General features: G+C 42.8%; 1 protein-coding gene across 7 annotated transcripts in view; it reads left to right on the forward strand.

The window, feature by feature from the left end:
* Positions 1-25,300, forward strand: part of SLC23A2 (solute carrier family 23 member 2) — a 161,691-nt gene that overhangs the window by 65,155 nt on the left and 71,236 nt on the right. For all 7 annotated transcript variants that reach the window (XM_089896589.1, XM_022556453.2, XM_089896593.1 and 4 more), the window contains one exon: positions 23,001-23,099. In XM_089896589.1, the coding sequence (XP_089752715.1) occupies positions 23,001-23,099 (99 nt within the window). The remainder of the gene's footprint in view (positions 1-23,000; positions 23,100-25,300) is intronic.

A 25,300-nucleotide genomic window follows, 5' to 3' on the forward strand; every position in this document is an offset into this window, starting at 1 on the left:
TTCTTGGATCGATCCCTTGATCATTATGTAGTGTCCTTCTTTGTCTCTTCTAATATTCTGTATTTTAAAGTCTATTTTGTCTGATATGAGAATTGCTACTCCAGCTTTCTTTTGGTTTCCATTTCCATGGAATATCTTTTTCCATCCCCTTACTTTCAGTCCGTATGTGTCTCTAGGTCTGAAGTGGGTCTCTTGTAGACAGCAGATATATGGGTCTTGTTTTTGTATCCATTCAGCTAATCTGTGTCTTTTGGAGGGAGCATTTAGTCCATTTACATTTAAGGTAATTATCTATATGTATGTTCCTATTCCCATTTTCTTAATTGTTTTGGGTTCATTATTGTAGGTCTTTTCCTTCTCTTGTGTTTCTTGCCTAGAGAAGTTCCTTTATCAGTTGTTGTAAAGATGGTTTGGTGGTGCTGAACTCTCTCAGCTTTTGCTCGTCTGTAAAGATTTTAATTTCTCCATCAAATCTGAATGAGATCCTTGCTGGGTACAGTAATCTTGGTTGTAGCTTTTTCTCCTTCATCACTTTAAATATGTCCAGCCAGTCCTTTCTGGCTTACAGAGTTTTTGCTGAAAGATCAGCTGTTAACCTTATGGGGATTCCCTTGTGTGTTATTTGTTGTTTTTCCCTTGCTGCTTTTAATATGTTTTCTTTGTATTTAATTTTTGACAGTTTGATTAATATGTGTCTTGGCATATTTCTCCTTGGATTTATCCTGTATTGGACTGTCTGTGCTTCCTGGACTTGATTAACTATTTCCTTTCCCATATTAGGGAAGTTTTCAACTATAATCTCTTTAAATATTTTCTCAGTCCCTTCCTTTTCTCTTCTTCTTCTGGAACCCCTGTAATTCGAATGTTGGTGTGTTTAATGTTGTCCCAGAGGTCTCTGAGACTGTCCTCAGTTTTTTTCATTCCTTTTTCTTTATTCTGCTCTGCAGTAGTTATTTCCACTATTTTATCTTCCAGGTCACTTATCCGTTCTTCTGCCTCAGTTATTCTGCTATTGATCCCATCTAGAGTATTTTTAATTTCATTTATTGTGTTGTTCATCGTTGTTTGTTTCATCTTTAGTTCTTCTAGGTCCTTGTTAAATGTTTCTTGCATTTTCTCTATTCTGTTTCCAAGATTTTGGATCATCTTTACTTTCATTATTTGAATTCTTTTTCAGGTAGACTGCCTATTTCCTCTTCATTTGTTAGGTCTGGTGGGTTTTTATCTTGCTCCTTCTTCTGATGTGTGTTTTTCTGTCTTCTCATTTTGCTTATCTTACTGTGTTTGGGGTCTCCTTTTTGCGGGCTGCAGGTTCGTAGTTCCCATTGTTTTTGGTGTCTGTCCCCAGTGGCTAAGGTTGGTTCAGTGGGTTGTGTAGGCTTCCTGGTGGAGGGGACTAGTGCCTATGTTCTGGTGGATGAGGCTGGATCTTGTCTTTCTGGTGGGCAGGTCCACGGTTGGTGGTGTGTTTTGGGATGTCTGTGGAGTTATTATGATTTTAGGCAGCCTCTGTGCTAAAGGGTGGGGCTGTGTTTCTGTCTTGCTAGTTGTTTGGCCTAGGGTGTCCAGCACTGTAGCTTGCTGGTCATTGAGTGAAGCTGGGTGCTGGTGTTGAGACGGAGATATCTGGGAGATTTTCGCCGTTTGATATTATGTGGAGCTGGGAGGTCTCTTGTGGACCAGTGTCCTGAAGTTGGCTCTCCCACCTCAGAGGCACAGCACTGACTCCTGGCTGCAGCACCAAGAGCCTTTCATCCACACGGCTCAGAATAAAAGGGAGAAGAAGTAGAAAGAAAGAATTAGTAAAAAGAAAGAATTAGTAGAAAGAAAGAAAGAAAGGAGGGAGGAAGGAGGGAAGGAAGGAAGGAAAAAAAGAAAGAAAGAAGATAAAGTAAAATAAAGTAAGGTAAAATATAATAAAGTTATCAAAACAAAAAAATATTAAGAAAAAAAGTTAAAAAAAAAAACCAAAATGGACAGATAGAACCCTAGGACAAATGGTGGAAGTAAAGCTATACAGACAAAATCTCACACAGAAGCATACACATGCACACTCACAAAAAGCGGAAAAGGGGAAAAAATCATAAATCTTGCTCTCAAAGTCCACCTCCTCAGTTTGGGATGATTCGTTGTCTAAAGGAGGGAGGGAGGGAGGGAGGGAAGGAAGGAAAGAAGATAAAGTAAAATAAAATAAAGTTATTAAAATAAAAAATAATTATTAAGGAAAAAAATTTAAAAAAAAAAATGGACAGATAGAACCCTAGGACAAATGGTGGAAGCAAAGCTATACAGACAAAATCTCAGACAGAAGCATACACATGCACACTCACAAAAAGAGGAAAAGGGGAAAAAATAATAAATCTTGCTCTCAAAGTCCACCTCCTCAATTTGGGATGATTCGTTGTCTATTCAGGTATTCCACAGTTGCAGGGTACATCAAATTGATTGTGGAGCTTTAATCCGCGCTTCTGAGGCTGCTGGGAGAGATTTCCCTTTCTCTTCTTTGTAATCACAGCTCCCAGGGGCTCAGCTTTGGATTTGGCCCCGCCTCTGCATGTAGGTCGCCGGGAGGGCGTCTGTTCTTCGATCAGACAGGACGGGGTTAAAGGAGCCGCTGATTTGGGGGCTCTGACTCACTCAGGCAGGGGGGACGGAGGGGCACGGAGTGAGGGGCAGAGGCCGGCGGGACGTTGTACCAGCCTGAGGCGCGCCGTGCGTTCTCCCGGGGGAGTTGTCCCTGGATCCCGGGACCCTGGCAGTGGCTGGCTGCACAGGCTCCCCGGAACGGGGGTGGGGATAGTGACCTGTGCTCGCACACAGGCTTCTTGGTGCCGGCAGCAGCAGCCTTAGCGTCTCATGCCCGTCTCTGGGGTCCGCGCTTTTAGCTGTGGCTCGCGCCCGTCTCTGGAGCTCCTTTAAGCAGCGCTCTTAATCCCCTCTCCTCGTGCACCAGGAAACAAAGAGGGAAGAAAAAGTCTCTTGCCTCTTTGGCAGGTCCAGACTTTTCCCCGCACTCCCTCCTGGCTAGCCGTGGCACACTAAACCCCTGCAGGCTGTGTTCGTGTTGCCAGCCCCAGTCCTCTCCCTGCGCTCCGACGAAGCCCGAGCCTCAGCTCCCGGCCCCGCCCGCCCCGGCGAGTGAGCAGACAAGCCTCTCTGGCTGGTGAGTGCTGGTTGGCACCGATCCTCTGTGCGGGAATCTGTCCCCGCTTTGCCCTCCGCACCCCTGTTGCTGTGCTCTCTTCTGCGGCTCCGAAGCTTTCCCCCTCCACCACCTGCAGTCTCCGCCCGCGAAGGGGTTCCTAGTGTGTGGAAACCTTTCCTCCTTCACAGCTCCCTCCCACTGGTGCCGGTCCCATCCCTATCGTTTTGTCTGTGTTTATTCTTTTTTGTTTTGCCCTGCCCAGGTACATGTGGAGTTTCTTGACTTTTGGGAGGTCTGAGGTCTTTTGCCAGCGTTCTGTAGGTGTTCTGTAGGAGTTGTTCCACGCGTAGATGTATTTCTGGTGTATCTGTGGGGAGGAAGGTGATCCCCGCGTCTTACTCTTCCACCATCTTCCCGGAAGCTCGCCCTTCCTTCTAATCACGTTGGGAGTTAAGGCTTCAACATATGAATCTGGGGAGGGGGGGACAAAATGTTCAGTCCATAACAGGTATCTGTTGCAATAATCATTTAGCAAATATTTATTGAACACATTCTGTATAAGAGGTGGCCCTTATCTATGCATAAAACCTTACAACTTACTCTTTTCCCTCAAGTAGTGAATGAGCCAGAGCAGTGAGTAGACAATTCCAGCACAGTAGAGTGAGCACTGCAGTAGGGATTCCTATAGCGTGCACCAGGAGCCCACTGGAAGGCCTCCAGACTCTTTTTGGGATGACTCGTTGGGGTGAAGACAGGTTAGGACAGGGAGAGTCGGGGAGACCTGAGAGATACCAAAGTCTTAAGCATGGGTAAGTACAGTAGGAGTGGAGGTGAGGCTGACAGAAGAGATGCCAAGGAGATTTTGAGGGCTGAGAGAGAGGACTGAGAGTTAAGGGTGATATTAAGATTTATATAAAGGAAACTGGTTGTGTGATGGTACCTTTGCAGGAAATAAGGAGTCCAGGGAAAATCATAGGTTTGAAGGGTGGGGAAGATGGAAGATAATGGGTTTCATTTGAACAATTGTGGATTTGAAATGCTGATGATACTCCTAGATCCTCTAGGAATTGGGGGTGTGGAACCTGGAGCAGAGAGAGAGCAGGAGTGCAATAATAATAATAATAATAATAAATTTTTAAAAAGACTTGGGGCTAAGGTGGCTGGTGGCTGAATCTGAAGAGGCGGATATTGCTGCCAGGGAGAGAGCTGAAATAGGAAGAAAGGAGAGTTGAGGACCTCACTGCTGGAGATGCCCACATGTGGGTGTCTCAGAGCATTGGCACCAGGGCATCACTGCCTGCTAGGGCCTTACTTCATCCTGGCTTTCCAAAACATAAACATTGAAGAGTGACCAATAGGGCAGCTCTGTATTCGTTTTTTTCTCTAGATCTGTGCCACCCCTAGGTTCTCTAGCTCTTGTGCTACCAGCTACTAGCCACATCTGGCTGTTTAAATGTAAGTTAATTAAAATTAAATAAAATCTAAAATCTAGTTCCTCAGTTGCACTAGTCAGCTTTTTAAAAAACTTGCTGGTAAGGGCCTTCCTAGACTCTAAAATGCAGGCTCTTATTTCCTTGTTTGCTTTGGAGTCTGAAGCTGGGCCTCAGGCTGGCTGTTAAGATATTTAGAGACTGGTGTGCTGGAGTGTAGGGAGTTGGGGCAGTGGGAATCAAAGCTGTCTGTTCCTCAGAACCAGGTTTGGGGAAGGTATCTCGAGTGGGTTGCTGGTGGGGTGTGTGTTCAGGGTCTCACTTGGGCATCCTGTGTTAGATAACTGCTTCCTCAAATGTCACAAGTGCTGATTTTTAAAAAACTCCTATGGGAGGAAATCACAATGTCTTTAAACAAAATAAAAGAAAGACCCATGAAAATAAAGAGAAAAAGAATAAGTCTATAAATAGAGGAAGAATAATGAACGGATCACATTAAGAACAAGAGACATGCAAAGCCCCAAGATTGATAGAAATTAGATCATATGATCAGTGTTGATATTAAATAGAAGGATAGCAAAAGATCTTCTCCTTATCCCATGGGAATCTTGTTAGGCAAGTTTGTGTGCTTTTAAAGGCAGCTAGGAAATGTGTAAGGGGTGAATGCAGCCTGGCAAGAAATTGGAACCAGAAAAACAAAAAGAGTCTTGAAGAACTGCCATACCCTAAGGACACCGGCCGGGGAAGCACAGCCAGGACAAAGTCATGTGCTGCCTCTGCAGTCCTCCTGTGTTGGTAGCTCCTGTATCTTCTGAACCTGGAAGGGCATCCAGGGAAAACCAAGTAAATAGCTTAAACTTACTGTTGGCAAAGGCCCACCTATAATACAGTCTGATGTTTCCACCACCCAGTTCTGGGCTGGGTGAAGTGCTTAGGGTGCCTTAAGTTTTTATTTTCTCTCCTTCTAATAGGCTCTGTGAGAATATTTGAGTCTCCTCTCTTGGGTACCAAGAGTGGATCATTCAGTCTGGAGATATTATGGACAGAGGAGTAGCTTTATTTGGTTCAGTTTTAACAAGGAATGGGAGAAATACTCATCAGTGTTCATACAAATCCGCTATTTGTTTCAGATTTCCCTAGTGTATTTTCTTCAGAGCCATATAATGTTAGGAACCCATAATGCCCCCAACATGGTAGGTACCACACAAACCTGGTAATAAGCTACTTATAGCCCACTTGAGGTGTGAAGTAATAGAAAATATGTAAGTTGGTCTTTGCCCCTGGTTCCTGCCACAGAACCCCTGTGTAATTTCTGAACTCCTTGTAATTTCCTAAGTGAAAAGAGCACTAGGAGCATCATGTTCTAACAAGATGACTCTGTGTGGGCTTCTGGATGGTGACTGGTCACCAAAAAGACAAAGCCATGATTTGAAGCTTGGCATTTTCAGCCTCATATCTCATCCTCTAGAGAGGGAGAGGGGCTAGAAATGGAGTTAATGATTGATCATGCCTACTTGAGGAAGCCTCCATACAAGCCAATAGTAGAGAGTTTGGAGAACTCCTAGGTTGGTGAAAACATTCACACCAGGAGGGTGATGCACCACAGCTCCACAGGGACAGAAGCTCCTGTGCTCGGGCCCCTCCTAGACCTCACTCTCTGTATCTCTTCATCTGGCTGTTCATCTGTATCCTTTATCATATCCTTTAATAAACTGGTAAACATAAGTGTTTCCCTGAGTTCTGTGAGCTCTAGCAAATTAATCAAACCTGGGGAGGGGGTCGTGGGGACCTCCAATTTGTAGACAAATTGGACAGAAGTTGTGGGTAAAGCTGGGGTTACTACTTGAGATTGGTATCAGAAGTAGCAGGGGCAGTAGTCATGTGGGACTGAGCCCTTAACCTGTGGGCTCTGACACTCTTATCTAGGTAGACAGTATCAGAGTTGAGTTAAATTGTATTGGGTTGGCCAAAAGGTTCGTTCGTTTTTTTCCATAAGATGGCTCTAGTAGCACTTAGTTGTCTTTAACTTCATTCCAAACAATTTTGTTAGATTGTATTGTGACAGCTGTCATATCAGCGTGCATTTAAAAAAAGACATCAAAATTGGTGAATTTTTGTGTAGCCATTTTAATGTTGAAGATGGAAGAAAAACAACATTTTTGGTATATTATGCTTTATTATTTCAAGGAAGGTAAAAACGCAACAGAAATGCAAAAAAAAAAAAAAAGGATTTTTGCAGTATATGGAGAAGGTGCTGTGACTGATTGAATGTGTCAAAAGTGGTTTGTGCAGTTTCATGCTGGAGATTTCTTGCTAGATGATACTCCATGGTTGGGTAGATTAGTTGAAGTTGATAGTGATCAAATCGAGACATTAATTGAGACGAGTCAATGTTATATACCACACAGGAGATAGCCGACATACTCAAAATATCCAAACCAAGTGCTGAAAATCGTTTGCACCAGCTTGGTTATGTGAATCACTTTGATGTGTGGCTTCTACATAAGTTAAGTGGAAAAAACCTTCTTGACCATATTTCCGCATGCAATTCTCTATTGAAACGTAATGAAAACGTTCCGTTTTAAAAACAAATTGTGATGGGCGATGAAAAGTGGATATTGTACAATAATGTGGAATGGAAGAGATCGTGGGGCAAGCGAAATGAACCACCACCAGCCACACCAGAGGCCAGTCTTCATCCAAAGAAGGTGATGTGTATATGGTGGGATTGGAAGGGAGTCTTCTATTATGAGCTCCTTCCGGAAAACCAAACAATTAATTCCAACAAGTGCTGTTCCCAATTAGACCAACTGAAAGCAGCACTCGACGAAAAGCGTCCAGAATTAGTCAACAGAAAATGCATAATCTTCCATCAGGGTAACGCAAGACTGCATGTTTCTTTGACAACCAGGCAAAAACGATTACAGCTTGGCTGGAAAGTTCTGATTCATCCACCATATTCACCAGACATTGCACCTTTGGATTTCCATTTATTTAGATCTTTACAAAATTCTCTTAATGGAGAAAATTTCAATTCCCTGGAAGACTGTAAAAGGCACCTGGAACAGTTCTTTGCTCAAAAAGATAAAAAGTTTTGGAAGAATGGAATTATGAAGTTGCCTGAAAAGTGGCAGAAGGTAGTGGAACAAAAGTTTGAATACATTGTTTAATAAAGTTCTTAGTGAAAATGAAAAATATTCTGTGTGAGTAGTAAAGGAGATACACAGGAAAGAAAGATGCAGGAGGTAGACCAAACTGGGTTTTTCTAATATAGCAGGAGGTATGGCAAGTTGACAAACAAAGCATAGTGTTAGGGTTTGAATTCAGTAAGGGTGCTGTGAGAGTGCCCACAAGGGACCCCTGCCCAGCCACAGAGGAGATCACATCAGAGTCCTGAAAATGTCTGGGTGTAGCAGGTCCAGGGGAGGGAGAACGAGGGCCTTTTGGCTGGGGGAACAGTGGAACCATGTTCACTCTGGGCACAAGTTCAGTGTAAACAGTACAGCAGAGTTGGGTTGGGTAATGGAGGTGCTCATGAACGGTTGTAGCAAAATCAATTGCATTCAAGTTTTAGGGTAGAGAATTCCTGCTGTGGGCACTGGGAGTGGAAGGGTCTGGAGATTGGAAGGAGAGTTAGGGTATTAGAGCAGTTCAGGTGGGAACTGATCGTGACCTGATCTGGGAGAGGAAAGGAATTCTTTCCTTCCCAAACGCTCCATGTGAGGCGCTGGGAACACAGGTTCCTACTGCCGTGAAATTGATCTCCTGGTGGTGGTGAGAGGAGACAAAAAATAAACAACTAAGCAGAAGCATCATGTAGTGGTGGTGACAAATTCTGTGAAGAAAATAAATCAAGGAAGGGGGATAGTGAGGAATAGAATATAAAGTCAGATAGGGGTGATTCAGGACTTGCAGACTATTGATTAATTTATCCCTTAAAAAAATGCACTCGGTATTTCCCTCAGGTTCAGGGGTCTAGGAAACAGCAGTGAGTTAAACAGCAAAAAACCCTGACCTCACAGAGCTTTCCTTCTGGCAGGGGAGACAGGTAATGTACACTAAAAATAAGTCAATTGTGTAGGTGTTAGATATTGATAAGTACCAAGGAAAAAATAAAACCAGGAAGAGGGATAGAAACTGCTAGGGGTGGTGTGTTGACCTTTCAGGTGGTCAGGAAAGGCTGCACTAGAAGATGGCATTTGAGTAAAGGCCTGAAGGAGTTGAGGGAAGCCCGTCATGGTAGTGTGAGCAGCAAGTGCAAAGGCACTGAGGCAAGAGGCACTTGGTATATCTGAGGAACGCTGAGGAGGTGGTGCTGCTGGACAGAGGGTAGGGCAGGGTCAACAGACTGTGTAGGCCTCATTGGCCCTGGTAAAGATTTTGGCTTCTCTTGAGTTAGATGAAAAGCTGTTGGTGGCCTTTGAGCAGAGGTGTGGCGTGCTCTGCCTAGTTTTAAAGGATCATTCTGGCTGCTGAGTGGGAAGCCAACTGAAGGAGGGGAGCAAAAGAGCATTCAGGAGGTGACTGCCATAGAGCAGGTGAGCTGACAGGGCTCCAGCCAGGGTGCCAGTGGTGTGGGGGTGGTGACCAGTGGTCAGGCACTGGAGGAGAGCTGACCTGGATGCTGATGGACTAGACGAGGGTAGGGGCAAGAGAGTGAAGACAAGGATGGTTTCAGGTTTCCCCCAAGCGTCTTGGAGAGGAACTGGCCAAGTACTGACATGGAGCAAGGCGGAGGGAGTCGTCATGAGTTTGGTGTTGGCCGTGGAGACACTGGATAGAAAGCTGGTAAGGGAAGCAGTGTGGGCTGGAGCTATTCACTGGAGGTTAGCAGTGTGGAGATGGTATTTAAAGCCAAGGAATTAGATGGCATCTCCTGGGGGTAGATGCCCCTAAGAGAGAAAGGGGGTCTGAGGGCCCTGCACTGAGGAGATGCAGTGTTTGGAGGTATGGAGGCTGAGGAGGGCCAGCAAGAGGGACAGGTAAGGAGTGGTGGCTGAGGTGGGAGAGAGACCTCAAGAGAGGTCATTGTTTGAGCAGGAGAATGGCATCCTTCTTGCGTGCGTTTGCAGTCAGTGAGGAAAGCACTGTGAAAGCCAGGTGGATGAGGAGTAAGGATGGATTGCTTGATTTAGCCAGGTGAGCACCAGAGAGGACAGTGAGGGCTTGTAGTGATGTGCCATGGTCCCTAGGTAGGGTGAAGAGGGAATTAAGGTTGATGCAGGGGCTCTGGGGCTCAAGATGTTGAAAAGGCATTTGGGTAAAGGGTTTGGCAGTCCTGCTGAGGTCAAGAAACTAGGAATTGGGGTCCTTGGGGGCATCTAAGAGGAAAGATAGGTGGATGAGGAAAAGGCAGCTTTGAGAGGTGCTGAAGAGGTAGATGTGACCAGATTTGGTGCTGGGTTGGATGTGGGTACAACAGGAAGTCAGGAATGACCTGAAAGGGTTGGGGTAGGGCACCTGGGTGTATGGTGGCACCCGTCCATGAAAAAAGAGACACAGAACACAGGGTACTTTTTTTGTTTGTTTTTTAGTTGGTTTGGGGAAGTAATGAACTGATAGAGCAGAATCTTTAATTCTGTATCCTTCCATCATGCTTTGTATTCATTTACAGTCAGGAAAGTCATGATTCCTTTGCATCTGAGGTCTTTTCCCTTTTGTCTTCTAGCAGCCAGGAAGCAAGTCTTCCTTCTTTTGCTGAGAATGACCATCTGAAATCAGATCTGAACATGATTTATATTGTCATCTTCTAGCACAGAAAACAGCTTTCTGATTCACAGTTAGGAAGAGGATTGTAAAGAGATCTCTCTCTCTCTCTCTCTCACACACACACACACACACACACACACACAGGCATTATAACATTTGGGTTTGCTGGGCAGTCCTGGTTTATGCCTGTTGTCCATACTTCTTGTTACAGTTCCCCTGTTTGGCTGGTTTGGCTGATATATGGTCAGCTTAATTACAAACAAATGTAAGCATATAAATAGCTGAAAACATTTTTGGCTCTTGAGAAACTTTTCAAAAAGTCATATGTTTTATTAGACTTACATAAAAAAGCCCTTCTCTGATTATAAAAGTAATCCATGCTCACATTAGGAAATTTAGAAAATACAGTAAAGTATTTAGAAGATAAAGGTTATTTTTGCATTGGATGGTTATGGAATTGATCAGAAAACAATTGGTTCCCCTCCCTCCCCCATTTTGTATTACTACAGGTGGGTTTTCTTCTTCCTGTAAATTTACACTTGTGCCAGATTGGAAGGAAGTCAGAGAAAGAGGCCTGGTCCAGGCATAAGAAAGTATATGAAGAACAAATAACCCAGGAGGGAGAGGTTTGGGTGGCACCAAGGTGGGGGAGGGGTGGCCAACAGCTTTATAAAGAAGAGGTGAGACATCCTCCTGGAAGAGATCTAATACCCCAGGGCAGTGGCTGGATGGGTGTGCTATAGGGGGTGGTGAGCAGCTCAGAGCTGCGCCCACGTAAGGATGAAGCCAGGGAGACAGATGGTCCTCTCCTTCCTTTACTTTTTCCTGTCACGTCCCTCTACTTCCTCTCCTTTCCTTCCCTCTCCTTTCTTCCCTTTCTTTCCCTTCACTTTTCTTGTCTTTTCTTCTTGTAAGAGAAGTGACTTTGGCAGACATGGGGAGGGGTGGGTGAAGAAACCATATAATGGTGTTAGTTCAGAAACATGCAGGACAGGGAGAGACCAAAGAAAGAGGCAGACACTCCAGATTGGTAGGTGGCAGGTTTAACAAGCAAGGGAACTTACATGCAAGGCTTTTCTTGGGTGGCCTCAAGAGGAGTAGATCTCCACACCTCCCCTCCAGAATCTTAAAGTTTATACAGAGGCCTCAACAGGGTTCAGTCATGTATCCCATCCAGATGGCCCCTGTTGGATGTGCTCTCTCAAAGCTGTGTCCTTGGAACAGCTGGCACTCTGGGAAGTGGGCAGAATGTACATTCCAAGGATGGGGGTGGGGAGCCTCCAATTGCCCAGGTCCAGCTCTAGGGTCAACTGGTGGTCACGTCCTCTTGATGACCTCATCTTTGATTCCCCTGGGCCCCTGACTCTGTAATGGCAGATTTGAACATGCTCATTCTCAGCAGTGAAAAAAAGGCACCAGATTTTTTTTTGGTGTAAATAGTCCTTTTAAAACGAGTGAATAAGGAAGCCTGGAACATGTCCTTGTTCATATGACTTTAATACCAGGTGCTGTGGATTTCCTTCTTGTACATTTCCTAAATAGAGAGTTCAGAGTTGTTAGATCTTAAAATTGAAAGTTTTAGTTGGATGATAATAATAGTTGTTTTAGAAAATGTTCTTTTTTTGTAATAATAATTAGAAATTGGGATTGAGATTGTGTCGTTCTAAGAAGAGGATGAAGAGAGAATATATTTCCTGGAGCCTGCCCAGAGAATTGGTTTAATCCCCCCCTTTCTGTAAGAGAAGAGTTTGAATCTACTGCATAATGGCCATGATTTAGGGGAGGGAATGTTGATAGGTCAAAATTTAACAGCCAAAATGAGCAGGCTTTTCTATTTAAAAATGTATGTGTGGGAAAATTTTTTTATTTTAGAAAGGGGATATGCCAATATATGCTTTAAAATAAAAATACTGAAAAGATAGGATGCAAATGAAGGTTTTATGTATGTTAAGAGATTCTTTTCCTTACCTCTTCCTTCCTTCTAGAGTTTTTGATATTTTAAAAATTAATTTTTCTGCTCTGGTTTTGAGTTTCAGATAGTTTCTTATATTGCAGCTTTTCATTTGAATGGAGTTTTGGTAGTTTTAAATGAAATCAGAGATGTTAGTAATACAAAATGCCTATCTATTAATTGGGACACATACAGTTTGGCATGAACTATCTTAAAATAAGAGTTGCTCTAGTCACCTCCTAGAGCAGGTTTACAAAGTTGATTGGCATTTTGTCTGATTATCTCTTACTTGTGTTGTGTGAGGCCAGATCCATAGAATTTGGGCCTTGAAAGGACATCTTGTCCCATCTGCTCTTATTCAATGCTTGCTTTGTGCTCCAAGCTATACCAGACGTGAGGAGAATGCAACAGACATAGTAGCCTAAGCTTCCTATCTTCCCTACCCTATAAGGCCACCATCAGCACCATCCCTGCTGCCACTGCTTTCTTTGGGTCCTCATTATTTCTTGCCAGGATCACCAGGACAGCCTCCCTGCCTCCTAGTCTGTTTCCTTTCCCACCCGTCATTGTCATTCCTGCCTGTCGTTTGCATTTCCTAGACTAGTTAAGAGTTCTTTTTCTTCTAGGTGTTTACACCTGCTGAACACCCCCAGCTTTGAATTCTCCATTCCTTCATTACCTGTATTCACCCAAGCTAGGTAGGCAGTCTCCTGAGCTTTAATGATTAGAGGTAAGATATTTCAGATTGATTTCTTTACCACAATCTAAGCCCAAAATTCTGTTGGAGAAAAAGCTTATTTCCTGTTAGGATTTAATAAAGCAGTTGAGGAGGAAAATAGGCTGTGGGAAGTTGCATGGTAGTAATTACCTGGTCATTCCCCCTCCCCATTTTACATTTTACATGTTTTAAAGTATCTGTATTTCTCACCAGGCTTGTTGTCACAATGAAATGGAAGTAGTAAGAAAACCAACGTGTTCTTTCACTGTACCTTTTTTCTAGCTTGTATATGTTTATTTTCTGTCAGTTTGTTATTTGTATAAATTAACTCATTTAGAAAAGAAATATGTTCACTGCAGAAAATTTCGAAAACATAAAACAGTGTAATGAGGAAGAAAGCAAATCAGTTAAAGTCCCATCAGCCAGAAAAACAACATGCTAATATTTTGGTGTTTTTCTTTCCAGAGACTTGAAACAAATATTTAGGTATTCTGTAAAATTCTCTCTCTCTCTCTCTCTCTCTCTCACACACACACACACACACACACACACACACACACACAAACACACACAGATACAATCTGCTTTATAAAGCCCTTTAACTTCATATTATATCCTGGCTTATCAGTGTCATTGAAATACATAATTTGTAGTGGTGACATGATAGCAAATCATGGACCTTACTTATAACTTCATTGGGACCTTGGGTTGTTTCTAATTCTTTGCTATTATAAATGACAGACTAGTGTATGTTAACCTTATTGTAGCAGTTTATACTCTTAGCAGCTATGTGAGAGAACCCCACCCACCCCCCTACCCCACCACTGTGCACACAGGCCAATGCTAGATGTTAGATTTAAAAATCAACAAGTCGATAAGTGAAATCTAATTGTTTTAGTTTTGAATTTTAATGAGGTGGAAAACTTTTCCCCCATGTTCCTGGCCATTTATATTTTTTGTGAATGTCTCTCTTCTTCACCCCTCCCCTTTTATCTCTGTTGAGCTATAGTGATGATCCGAAATAGCTCAGCTGTCAGAGTGGCACACAGGGCTATTAGAAGTTACAGTTGCAGAGAAAATGCCTGGATCACATAGCAGTTGGAGGGAGAAACTGTAGCACTGCTGGCCAGAGCTGTGCCTGCCGTCAACCAATAGCCGCAGGGTAGGAGGGGGAGATCACATTTGGTTCCATCTGTGGAGGAGCAGCTTGGTGTGTGGAAAGATGTGGCTTTGGGGTCTTAACTGTAAGTCTCAGTTTACCCCTTGATACCCGTGAGAAACCATGCGTTCACTCATCCTTGAAGCCACAGCCACCTGGGATGTTTGAAAAGTAAATGAGATTACACATAGCAGCATCAGATCATATACACAGTATGCAGTGAATACATGTTTGTTCCACTCCTCTTCTCCACTTCTGCTGTGCCTCTTAAACCACAGAACCCAGGCAGATGGGAGGATCAGAAGGGGGACTCAAGCCATTGACTCTTTTACAAATGTTAACTGGCTTTGGGAAACAATCCTTCTCTGATAGGCTTCTTCAAAGGCCTGCACAAGTATGTGGACCAAGGGAGGGTGGGCACCTGTAGAGTGATTATCTAGATTTTATTTAAAGCCTCAGCCAGAATCCTGAAGGAAAGAGCTTGAGGTCTGGAGTAAGGTCTGCATTGCAAATGTGACTCAGACCCCGAGGGAATTACTTAAATTCTCTAGGTATCAGTTTTCTAAAATGGGAATGCAGATAGCATCTCAGAGTTGTCTCAGAGTTGTCACAGGGATAAAATGAGAAAATATATGTAAACTTATTAACATGGCACCTGGCATTTGTGAAATGTGCAATAAATAAGGGAATAAGGAGAAACTAGTGGTTAGTTTAGCTAAAATGTCAAAATACTTTGACAGAGTTTTTCGACCAAAACATTGGAAGTCGCACTAAGGTGGGGGAGAATCTTCTTTGCTCCATTCCATCTCCTTTTGAAGGCTCCTTCTTGTGGCCATATTCATAGAAACCAGGAAAGAAAGAAGTCCAGATGGAAGGAGTCCTGCTCTCATGTTGGAACCGGTGGTGAGGGTCAGGAAAAGTTTCCACATTAATACATGGTTGGGAAGCAGGGTGTGTAATTCTGTCATCGTGTGTGTATGCGCAAATGGGCTGGTACTTTCGCAGACCGTCTGTAACCAGCTTTACTGTGTTTATTAACAAGGTGCCCTGGACCTCTTTCCCAAAAAGTTCAAATGGATTTGCCTCGTCCTCATTAGCAACAACATGGTATTTATCTTAGAAGATGTACCATAATTTTAATTGGTCCTGAAAGGAAGTTCTAGTTTTAAATTAGTATTTATTTTTTAAACATTAGGTAATATATTTATATAATTCAAAATTTAAGAGTTCAAAGGGTATTGAGTGAAAAGCCCCTTGCTTGGTCTTGCATGCACCAATTCTCCCTACACACTACCTTTCAAGAAATAGTTTGTGAATATGTAAGCAGATCCCCTTTTACACACGTGTGTGCATCTAAATATCTATGTCTATAGCTCTGCTCTTGCTTTAGCCACTTATATATGATGGATGATGTTCTGTATGTACCTACGTCAGAATATAAAGCGCATCCTCATTCTTTTGGTAACTCCAGAGCATTCTGTGGTATGGATGTATCGTAATTTATTTAACTATTTCTAGATAGGCATCTAGATTGTTTCTAATATTTTGTTATTACAATTTGCACTTCAGTGAATAACCATGCACATGACAGTTCACTCAGATGTAATAGAAGGATAAATTTCTAAGAGTGGGATTGTTGAGGCAGAGGGTGTGTGCCTTGGTAATTTGAGGGGTACAACTAAGTGACCTCTGTTGAGGTCATTTCATCTCCATTTGCAGGGTGAGTGCCTGTTTTCCTGCAGGCTTGCCAGTGGAACGTGGGTCAGACTGGGCCTTTGGCCAGTTTAATAGATGAAAAGTTTAGTTTTAATTTGCATCGCATGAGTGAGGTTGAACATCTTTTCAAATATTCAGGAGCCATTTATATTTCCTTATTTTCCTGTTGGAATGTTCACCTTTTTCTTGCTGGTTTGTAGCCCTTACATATTTGCATGTCAGAGAATTTAGCTTTGTTATCTATAAAGTGTTAGCGCCTGGAAAGAATGGAAGACAATGGCCCCCTTTTGGGTGGTGTGCCGTAACCTGCTGGGTGCCCTTGGGATTTTTACTGGAGTCAGTTTGAGGATGGGGTGGGGTTGGGGGTGGGTCCCAGGGACATACCTAGTTAAGCTCTTGCAAACATTGCCTTGAAGGGAAGATATCTGGTGAAGTGCCCAGCCCAGTGCTCGGCATGAATCTGTGCCCAGCAACATTAGCTTTCACCGTCACTGCGGCTGTGAGATGTGTGTGGGAGCAGGAGGAGCACAGCCAATGTTCGCAGTACGAGCCAGTGATGGCACATCAACCCATCCAGCCCTTTGGGGTAGGGGCTGGCTTTAGAGAGAGGTGAGGTACCTTCTGCTCCTCTTGAAGGACAAGTCATGCTGGGGGGGCAGGTGGGAGACACCTGGAACCCTGAGGGATTCTCTGGCTGCTGTGGCCCCAGGAGCTTTCTGGAGAAGGCTGAAGAAATTCAGAGCTGCCCTAAGACCTGGGCTGGGCTGGGGCAGTGCAAGGGAGGCTGTGCTTTGTAGGGTTGGCTGGGCTTTTGGCTGCAGTATTGGTTGCTTCCGATGGTTTTGCTTGCACGTAGCCACTGGGTGTGTCACAGGGAGCTGCTGTATTTGAAGAAGCAGTGGAAATAAGATTAGGGGCTTTGCTGCCTCTGCCAACTTTAGGGTCAGTAGCATTAAATTAGATCTACCAGCTAGATCTTTTAGGGTGTCATAACCTAAGATTGACAAGCTCTGGAGGTTTAGCATATGTTGTATTATACTCACTTTGATTTATTTTTCATGGCAGTTAATCTTGAAGTTTCAAATAATTTGAAGGTAGGTGGGAGATTTTTATGTTCATTAAAAGGAGGCTTGGGTTAAAGGCTGTGAAACAGTAGTCTTGATATCATCTTTATTTAAAACACGTTTTAATTGTAGTATAGATACACATATCAGAGGAAATAATGGTGTGTGTAGGGGGGTAAGAATAAGGTGTGTTACTTCCATACCACATTGCTTGCGGGATCTTAGTTTCCCAACCAGGGATCGAACCCAAGGCCCAGGCAGTGAGGCCGTCAAGTCTTAACCACTGCACCGCTAGGGAATTCCCACCTTTTTATTAAAAGAATAGAAAGCACTTAATTTGGGGACCTTTATTACTACTCTGAAAATGATTGTTTTAGTAGAAAATGGCTCACTTGACTACCAGACACATGACAGTGGTGGGTACATTTTACCAGATCTGCAATAGGTAATAAATTGAGCTCTGAACGTTCTGATCAGAGGTGCTAGGTTTCCCTGGTACCTGCATCCTTTACCTTCTGTATGAGTAACACAGGCTCATCAGCTGTCAGCTTAAATTGGCATTGCTGTCATAGTGATGCTCAGTGTGGGACTCCTGGGCTATCACTCCTGTCACTCCTGCTTCCTATACAATTTGACCGTCTCAGGATTACTGTTCAGAAACAAATACTTTAACGTTATTGTCTTAGTGGAAATAAAACACATAAGCAAGAAAGACATATTTACTGAGCACTAGACACATACCCCCACCAAAGGCAGCATAGCCTTTTTTTGTTGGAGACAAAACCAACTGGAAAAATTTAGGCAGAGAGAACCTGCTTTCCTAAACTGATTGAGTGATTGTATGATATTAGTTTAGGCGAAAAAAATTTAAAGCCACAAGTTTGATTTCAAATAGTTCTGGGGGGAGAAAGGACATGGTTCCCGAAAAATGTTAAAATAATCTGCTGATATATATATATTTTAAAGAAAAACATGATCAGTTCCCTGAGATGAAAGATTTCCCTCTGTTATCTGTGATGCTATTAATAACACAAAAGAAAATCCATTTTTATTAAGTTTAAAAAGCTTTCTAAGACATGTTTTATTTCCCAGTTGAAATAATATTTAGAGGTTCAAAAATATGGAGCTTTCATAGTATCAGCAACATTTTAATCATTTTCTCTTAAAAAAAAACAAAACAAAACTCTATGCCTTTCCTGAAGAACTGATCTGATTTTTTAAATTAAATTTCATGTTTTTAAGAAAATGGACCATTAGAGTGGCTAATTTAATATGCCAAAGGGAAAATATTAGTGAAACAACTAGTGTTTTACTTTCAGTGATGTCTAGTCACTCCCTGCACATAGACACAGGAGACATAGCAGGTCAGTGGTCCCTTTCTTCTATAGCCTTGGCTTCCGCCTGGTGCTGAATTCCCCTTTCCCTTGAGTGAAAACCTGTTTCATCTCCCATTTGCTCCAGAATCTCCTACCTTCTAGGTTTGTTTCCATTCTCAGTTGGAGCGCTGATGGAGCAGGGACCTGGGAAGAAGGGGCGCATCTTCCTCTCTTAGGGATGAGAATGGCTTGGAGAGAGGCAGTGGCTCAGCTCTGGAGCATGAGACTTCCAGGATGGAAGGTGGGCTCTGAGGTCCCCAGGGATCGCTTTACCTATGGAAATATGTTAGAAATCGTAGGTCAATAATATTTACAGTTGAATAAACTTCGCACACTGGCCTGGGAACGTAAGCTTCTTTACGGGATGATTTCTGTGGATCAGACATATTTTGAATTGACTTACAAACTTCTGTTGTACCAGTTTGTCACTCTGTCTCTCCCTACACAAATCTCTTTGGGACCAGCACCTCCATCCACCGGCCACCTGGGTGAGTGAACTGGACAGCAGCCCAGATGCTTTACCCCTCTGCCCGCAAAATCCAGTCCAGGCCTGGGATGTTGCCCATCGTACTGTGGTGGTGTCTCCCCCTGCACTCGCCCTGCAGAGCTGCGGTGCTGTGGTGCTACGGCTCCTGTCTGGGCAGTCCCCAGGCAGTATTAAGGCCATGTCCTAGCTCTCTCTTGAACCAGACTACCTTTCCCAGAGCACTGTTAAAACCTTGGCTCAGGCCACTGTCCCTTCTTGTCTGGCAGTTGCCTCATAAAGGGTCTGCCTGCCTCTGTTCCCCGTCATCATCCCCTTTACTTCACCCCACCCTTCCACTCTCCCGCTGCAGTCAGCATGTCATCCAAAGCCAGATGTGGCACACTGGATCATGGCACACCTGTCCTGGGCACCACGTCGTGACTCCCTGCTGCATCCTTTGTTCAGTCACAATTCTGTAACCTGACACCCGTTCCTGGGGCATGTCAGGACTGCATCCTCATTGCCTGGGCAGAGTAGGTTCTCAAACAGTGTTTGTTGAATGAATATGTGAGCCGTTTCCTAGTCTGGGGACCATCTCATTTTATAGTACCTATTTATTTAATTGTGTGTGTGCGAGATTGCAGTAAGTCAGGGGAGGAGTGAGAGTTGCCTACTCCTGCCAGAATCTACTCTTTGGTGACACATATACAGATTAAAAAAAAAAAATATTGAGGTGAAATTCACACAACAAAATTAATAATTTAAAAGGGAACAATTCAGTGACATTTAACACAATCACAGTATTGTGCAACCATCACCTCTGCCTAGTTCCAAAACATTTTCATCACCCCAAAAGAAAACCCCATACCCATGAAGCAATTTTGCTCTCTGCGGCAACCATTGATGAATGTAGATGGTTAGTTTTAGCTGGGATAGGACTTTAAATCAGGCCTGGGTTTTTCGGATGACTACGTAATTAAATGTTGTTTGAAGGTGGTTCATCCTGAGTGTGTGTACCTCTTGGCTTCTAAATGGGTTGAGTGCTGCTGTGATATGACTTGGAGCATGGTTGTAATAGTGAGTTAGAGTTTTATGTTGTGGACTTGAACTTGGCTAGGAGCACGTATCCTGCTGGCAGCTAGTTTTATAGGCAAACAAATGCCACAAACTTAGTCGGCTGTGTAAAAAGCTATAGCATGACTTAGAGAGAGTTTTAAAAGCAACTCTTTATTTGAAATAAAAATATTTTATCCTGTAAGAATTATGTACTAGTTAATTGAGATTTTTGGAATACTTTAAAACTAGCCTTAGACTTGGGTTATATAATCTATATGACCTTGAATAAGAAATTAAAATGTTCTCTGGCCTGATTTCCTCAAGTGCAAAAATAGGTGGATTGAAATCTCTCTGGACTGCCTTAGTTAGTCCAAGCCATGCTGCTTGAATCTTTAGTCTTTTTAATTTCTTCCCTGTTATAAAAATAAATTGTCCTCATTAGAGAAAATTATCAAAATATATAAAGGGAAAAAGAGGGTGAAAATGGCCCCACTGCTTAAAGGCAATTACTGTTACTGTTTTGGTATACTGGTGTACGTCTTTTTTTTTTTTTTTTTTAATATCTATCTAATCTGCGCCAAGTCTTAGTTGTAGCACTCGGGATCTTAGTTGTGGCATGTGAACTCTTAGTTGTGACATGCATGCAGAATCTAGTTCCCTGACCAGGGATCGAACACGGGCCCACTGCATTGGGAGCACGGAGTTTTACCCATTGGACCACCATGGAAGTCCCTGGTGTACATCTTTTTATTAGCCATTTAAAAAAGCAGTATCAAATAACACACGAATATACTGATTATAAAAGATCCAAATGCTAAAGAAGGGTTGGTAATGAAAAATGAAAGCTGCCCATCATTACTCATTGCACCTAGGGCAACCTACATAGTAGTTTGTGACTTTTCTGGATCCTTAACGAAACATTTGGACAGATAGAGAGGATATTAAAATTTTATTTTATTTAGCATAATTGGGATAATTCTAGGCTTACTGTTTTGTGGCTTTTTTAAAAAAAACAGTATTTCTTGGACTTGTTTCCTTGTCAGTACATCAGTTTTATTCTTTTATTTTTTTGCGGTACGCGGGCCTCTCACTGTTGTGGCCTCTCCCGTTGTGGAGCACAGGCCCCGGATGCGCAGGCTCAGCGGCCATGGCTCACGGGCCCAGCCGCTCCGCGGCATGTGGGATCTTCCCGGACCGGGGCACGAACCCGTGTCCCCTGCATCGGCAGGCGGACTCCCAACCACTGCGCCACCAGGGAAGTCCAGTTTTATTCTTTAAAAAAAACTTTTTTCATTAAATGAGTCAATCTACATAAAGTGCCCATTTTTTTTAAAATTTATTTTTTTTTTTTGGCTGTGTTGGGTCTTCGTTGCTGCGCACAGGCTTTCTCTAGTTGAGGAGAGTGGGGGCTACTCTTCATTGTGGTGTCCGGGCTTCTCATTGCGGTGACTTCTCTCGTTGCAGAGCACGGGCTGTAGGCGCACAGGCTTCAGTAGTTGTGGCTCACGGGCTTAGTTGCTCCGCAACATGTGAGGGATTGAACCCGTGTCCCCTGCATTGGTAGGAGGATTCTTAACCACTGCGCCAACAGGGAAGCCCAGTTTTATTCTTTTAAATGGCTGAATATTGGGAATTCCCTGGTGGTCCAGTGGTTAGGAGTCGGCACTTTCACTGCCGTGGGTCCAGATTTGATCCCTGGTCAGGGAACCTGCAAGCCATGTGGCAGGGCCAAAAAATTAAAAACTTAAAAAAAAAAAAATGACTGAATATTATTCTTGAAACGGATATATGATAATTTAACAACGTCTGTCTTTTTGATAAACATTTAAGGTTTTCTAAGTGTTCAGCATTGTAAATAATGCTGCAGTCATCAACCTTGAACATAGATATTGCATAGATATTTCTGGAGGATAAGTTTCCGTGAGTGTAATTGCTGGCTCCAAGAAAATGCCTTTTTCGAATCCCAGTGCTAAGTTCCCCACCACAAAGGTCATTCCACCAAGAACGTAATCTCCCTACACCCTGGTCAACACCAGATTCGTCTTTTAAAATTTCCCCCTAATTTATGTTAAAAAATGAAATTATATTTTGTCACTTCTATAATTTTACGTAAGGTTGAACAGCTTTTTTTGTGTCTCATTGGATATTTTAATTTTTTTTTTCCCTGTGGATCATAGACTCCTATCCTTTGGGTTATTTGTATTACGGATTTGCAGGTGTTCTTTTTGAATTCCTAATACCAATCATTGTTACGTGTTGCACCGTGTTTTCTCTTACACCATCACTCATCTTTTACTTCTCCTTAGTGTATTTTATAACACCAGAATTTAAACTTTTTGTGTGGTTTTTCTTTTTTTCCTCTGTATTTAAAAAATGTGTTGTTATTCATACATATAATTATATTCAGTATTATTTTTTTCAAGATAGATTCTTAAAAATGGAATCATTAGGCTAAAGACTAAAAATATTTTAAGGTTCTTGCAGTCAGCCAGGACCTAAGGAGACTATGCGTTATCTCACCAAGGGTAGGCATGAAGACGGGTCGTGACCTGCTGGGTGCCCAGGTGTTTTCTTTTGATTCTTAGGATAATTTCTAGTCCATACCTTTAGGGCCCAGAAACTCAATTTTGTTGGCATAGACAGCCCCTGCCCATCCACATCCCTCCAATGCCACAAAGAAAGGCACACACCAGTGGGCTAGTTTATTTAACTGCAGTGAGAAATATAAGTTAGTAAGTTAGGATAACAGCAGTGCATGAATTGCTCTAACTGGCACATTTCTTCCCTGTAGGGACATAGAAGTAAGTTGTTATCAGGCGTTACCTGGGAAGGGATCTCAACCAAGGCAGCTCAGAATGCCTCTCACCCGCTCAGAAACTGCAGCTTTGTCCTCTCAGCCAAGCCTCCCTTGTCCCTGGAGGCTGTTGAGGGTCCTACTCCTTGTAGTTCCTTTGGGTGTTACATTTCTGGTCTCCTTCAGCTGACCCCCAATTCATGCAGCCTCACTCTGTAGGACACATGGTACGTTTCTCCATCAAAAACACGTGTGATCACTGGTGCAGTGCACTTGTCAGGAGTTTCATTTAAGAAAACTTAAAACTTGGCTAATCTGATAAGTGAAAATGCAGTTTTTTTCTTTGGGGCAAAATGTTTTCATACAACAGAGTGTATAGGGTGAAAAAAGCCTCTAAATGAAGTGTTTCCCTTCAGGTGGTGATCAATGGAGGCGCCACGTCCAGCGGTGAACAGGACAATGAAGACACCGAGCTCATGGCAATATACACGACAGAAAATGGCATCGCAGAAAAGGTACTCCTTGCATCAGCCCCAGCCACTCACCCACCACTGCTGTCCCAGATCCCCTACAAGGAGGCAGATATCCATCTGGAGTTTTGTCTCTACCCTCCTGAGTGTGTGTGTGTGGGTTCTCTTTACAATGGAAATAGAAGGAGTGATGAGGAATAGAAGTTACTAATTTTTAATTGTTTTAATGGCAACATAAAGTGAGAACCATGTAGAGGTCTTTATCTAGATATTTTTAAAACCTCAGCCAGGATGCCAGAGGGAAGTGTTAGGTCTGGGTGCTAATATGACTCAGACCCTGAGGGGGTCTAAAGCTTTCTGGGCCTTAGTTGCCTCACCTCTAAAATGGGTATAAAAATATTAGCATCTGTCTTAAAATTGTTGTGAGTATTAAATGAAACAATATGTATAAAGTTATTAGCATTGTGCCTGGTACATACCATGTGTACAGTAAATAGGACACACCAGTAGATAGGGTATGTAGACTGTGAAAGTGCCTTGGACAAAGATCTTTGAAAATCACGCTGAAGTGGGAGAATCTGTTTTTCCACCTCATCCCCTCTGCTTGACAGGTCAGTCTATGTGACCGTAGAATGTGTGACCATGTTCATAGAGGCCAGGAGAGAGCTGCCTGGAGACAGTCCACATGCCTTGATTTCTTTTTCTCTTTGTATCTGCCACTGTGCCTAACACATATGAAAAGTATAACATGGCATTTCCAGACTGCATTGCAGCCCTAAGACTTCTCAATTTCATTTGAGTTTCACTTGACAGACTTTTAAAACAGATTTTATTTTTACTATCATCAACTAATATAATGATGCATTATATTCTAGAACCACTGTACTGCACTGTAAACAGTATATACTGTGTATTCTAGTAACAGACCACTAGGAAGTTGATATATACAATTATAATACCCAGCTTGGGTATTAGTGCAGTAAGTTTACAGTGTAATCATGAAAATGATAAAGAACAAAAGAAATTATATTGAAATTCTTAAATAATCAAATTTTTGTGTCTGTGATTTCTTTCTTTTTCTCTTTCTCCCTTTTTCTTTTTCTTTCTTTTCCAGTTTGGGAGATGGAAATTTCATTTTTGGCTGTCTTGACCAATATGGCTGTTATTTGGTCAAGCTATTCTAAGTTTTGTGGAAGGTAGATTCATGCTGAGATGTTGAAATTCCTGCAGTGTTGGTTTCCAAGTTGCTCCTCAGAGCACAGATTGGAGCAGCCATGGTTGTGGCTGTGGTCTGCAGCAGAGACTCATTCCACAGGGCAGGATCTGGGAGGGGCCCACTGCCTGTCTGGCTTGGGTCTCAACATCCAAGAGGTACATCTTATAGCAAAGTGCTTCTGTTTTTACAGACTTGTTGGGCTGCATCCAATCCTCAGTTATTTGGGCCTTAATCAGAGAGTCACCAGAATTTCCAGGCTGTAGGCTGTCATGAGTTTTGATGTTCATTATCCAGGAGTTGATGGCTGTCTTTTAATATACGATATTTGTTTTTCTCTTTCTGACTTACTTCACTCTGTATGACAGTCTCTAGGTCCATCCATGTCTCTACAAATGACCCAATTTCATTCCTTTTTATGGCTGAGTAATATTCCTTTGTATATATGTAGTTTATACTCTGATGGCTTTTTTTTTTTTTTTAACATCTTTATTGGGGTATAATTGCTTTACAATGGTGTGTTAGTTTCTGCTTTATAACAAAGTGAATCAGTTATACATATACATATGTTCCCATATGTCTTCCCTCTCGCGTCTCCCTCCCTCCCACCCTCCACATCCCACCCCTTCAGGCTGTCACAAAGCACTGAGCCAATATCCCTGTGCCATGTGGCTGCTTCCCATTAGCTATCTACCTTACTACATTTGTTAGTGTGTATATGTCCATGACTCTCTCTCGCCCTGTCACAGCTCACCCTTCCCCCTCCCCATATCTTCAAGTCCGTTCTCCAGTAGGTCTGCGTCTTTATTCCTGTCTTACCCCTAGGTTCTTCATGACATTATTTTTTCTAAAATTCCATATATATGTGTTAGCATACGGTATTTGTCTTTCTCTTTCTGACTTACTTCACTCTGTATGACAGACTCTAGGTCTATCCACCTCATTACAAATAGCTCGATTTCGTTTCTTTTTATGGTTGAGGAATATTCCATTGTATATATGTGCCACATCTTCTTTATCCATTCATCCGATG

The sequence above is a fragment of the Delphinapterus leucas genome, chromosome 15 (genome assembly GCF_059928025.1).
Source record: "Delphinapterus leucas isolate spDelLeu-1000000601 "Yukka" chromosome 15, BTC_Dleu_Yukka2, whole genome shotgun sequence".
NCBI classification, from domain to species: Eukaryota; Metazoa; Chordata; class Mammalia; order Artiodactyla; family Monodontidae; genus Delphinapterus; species Delphinapterus leucas.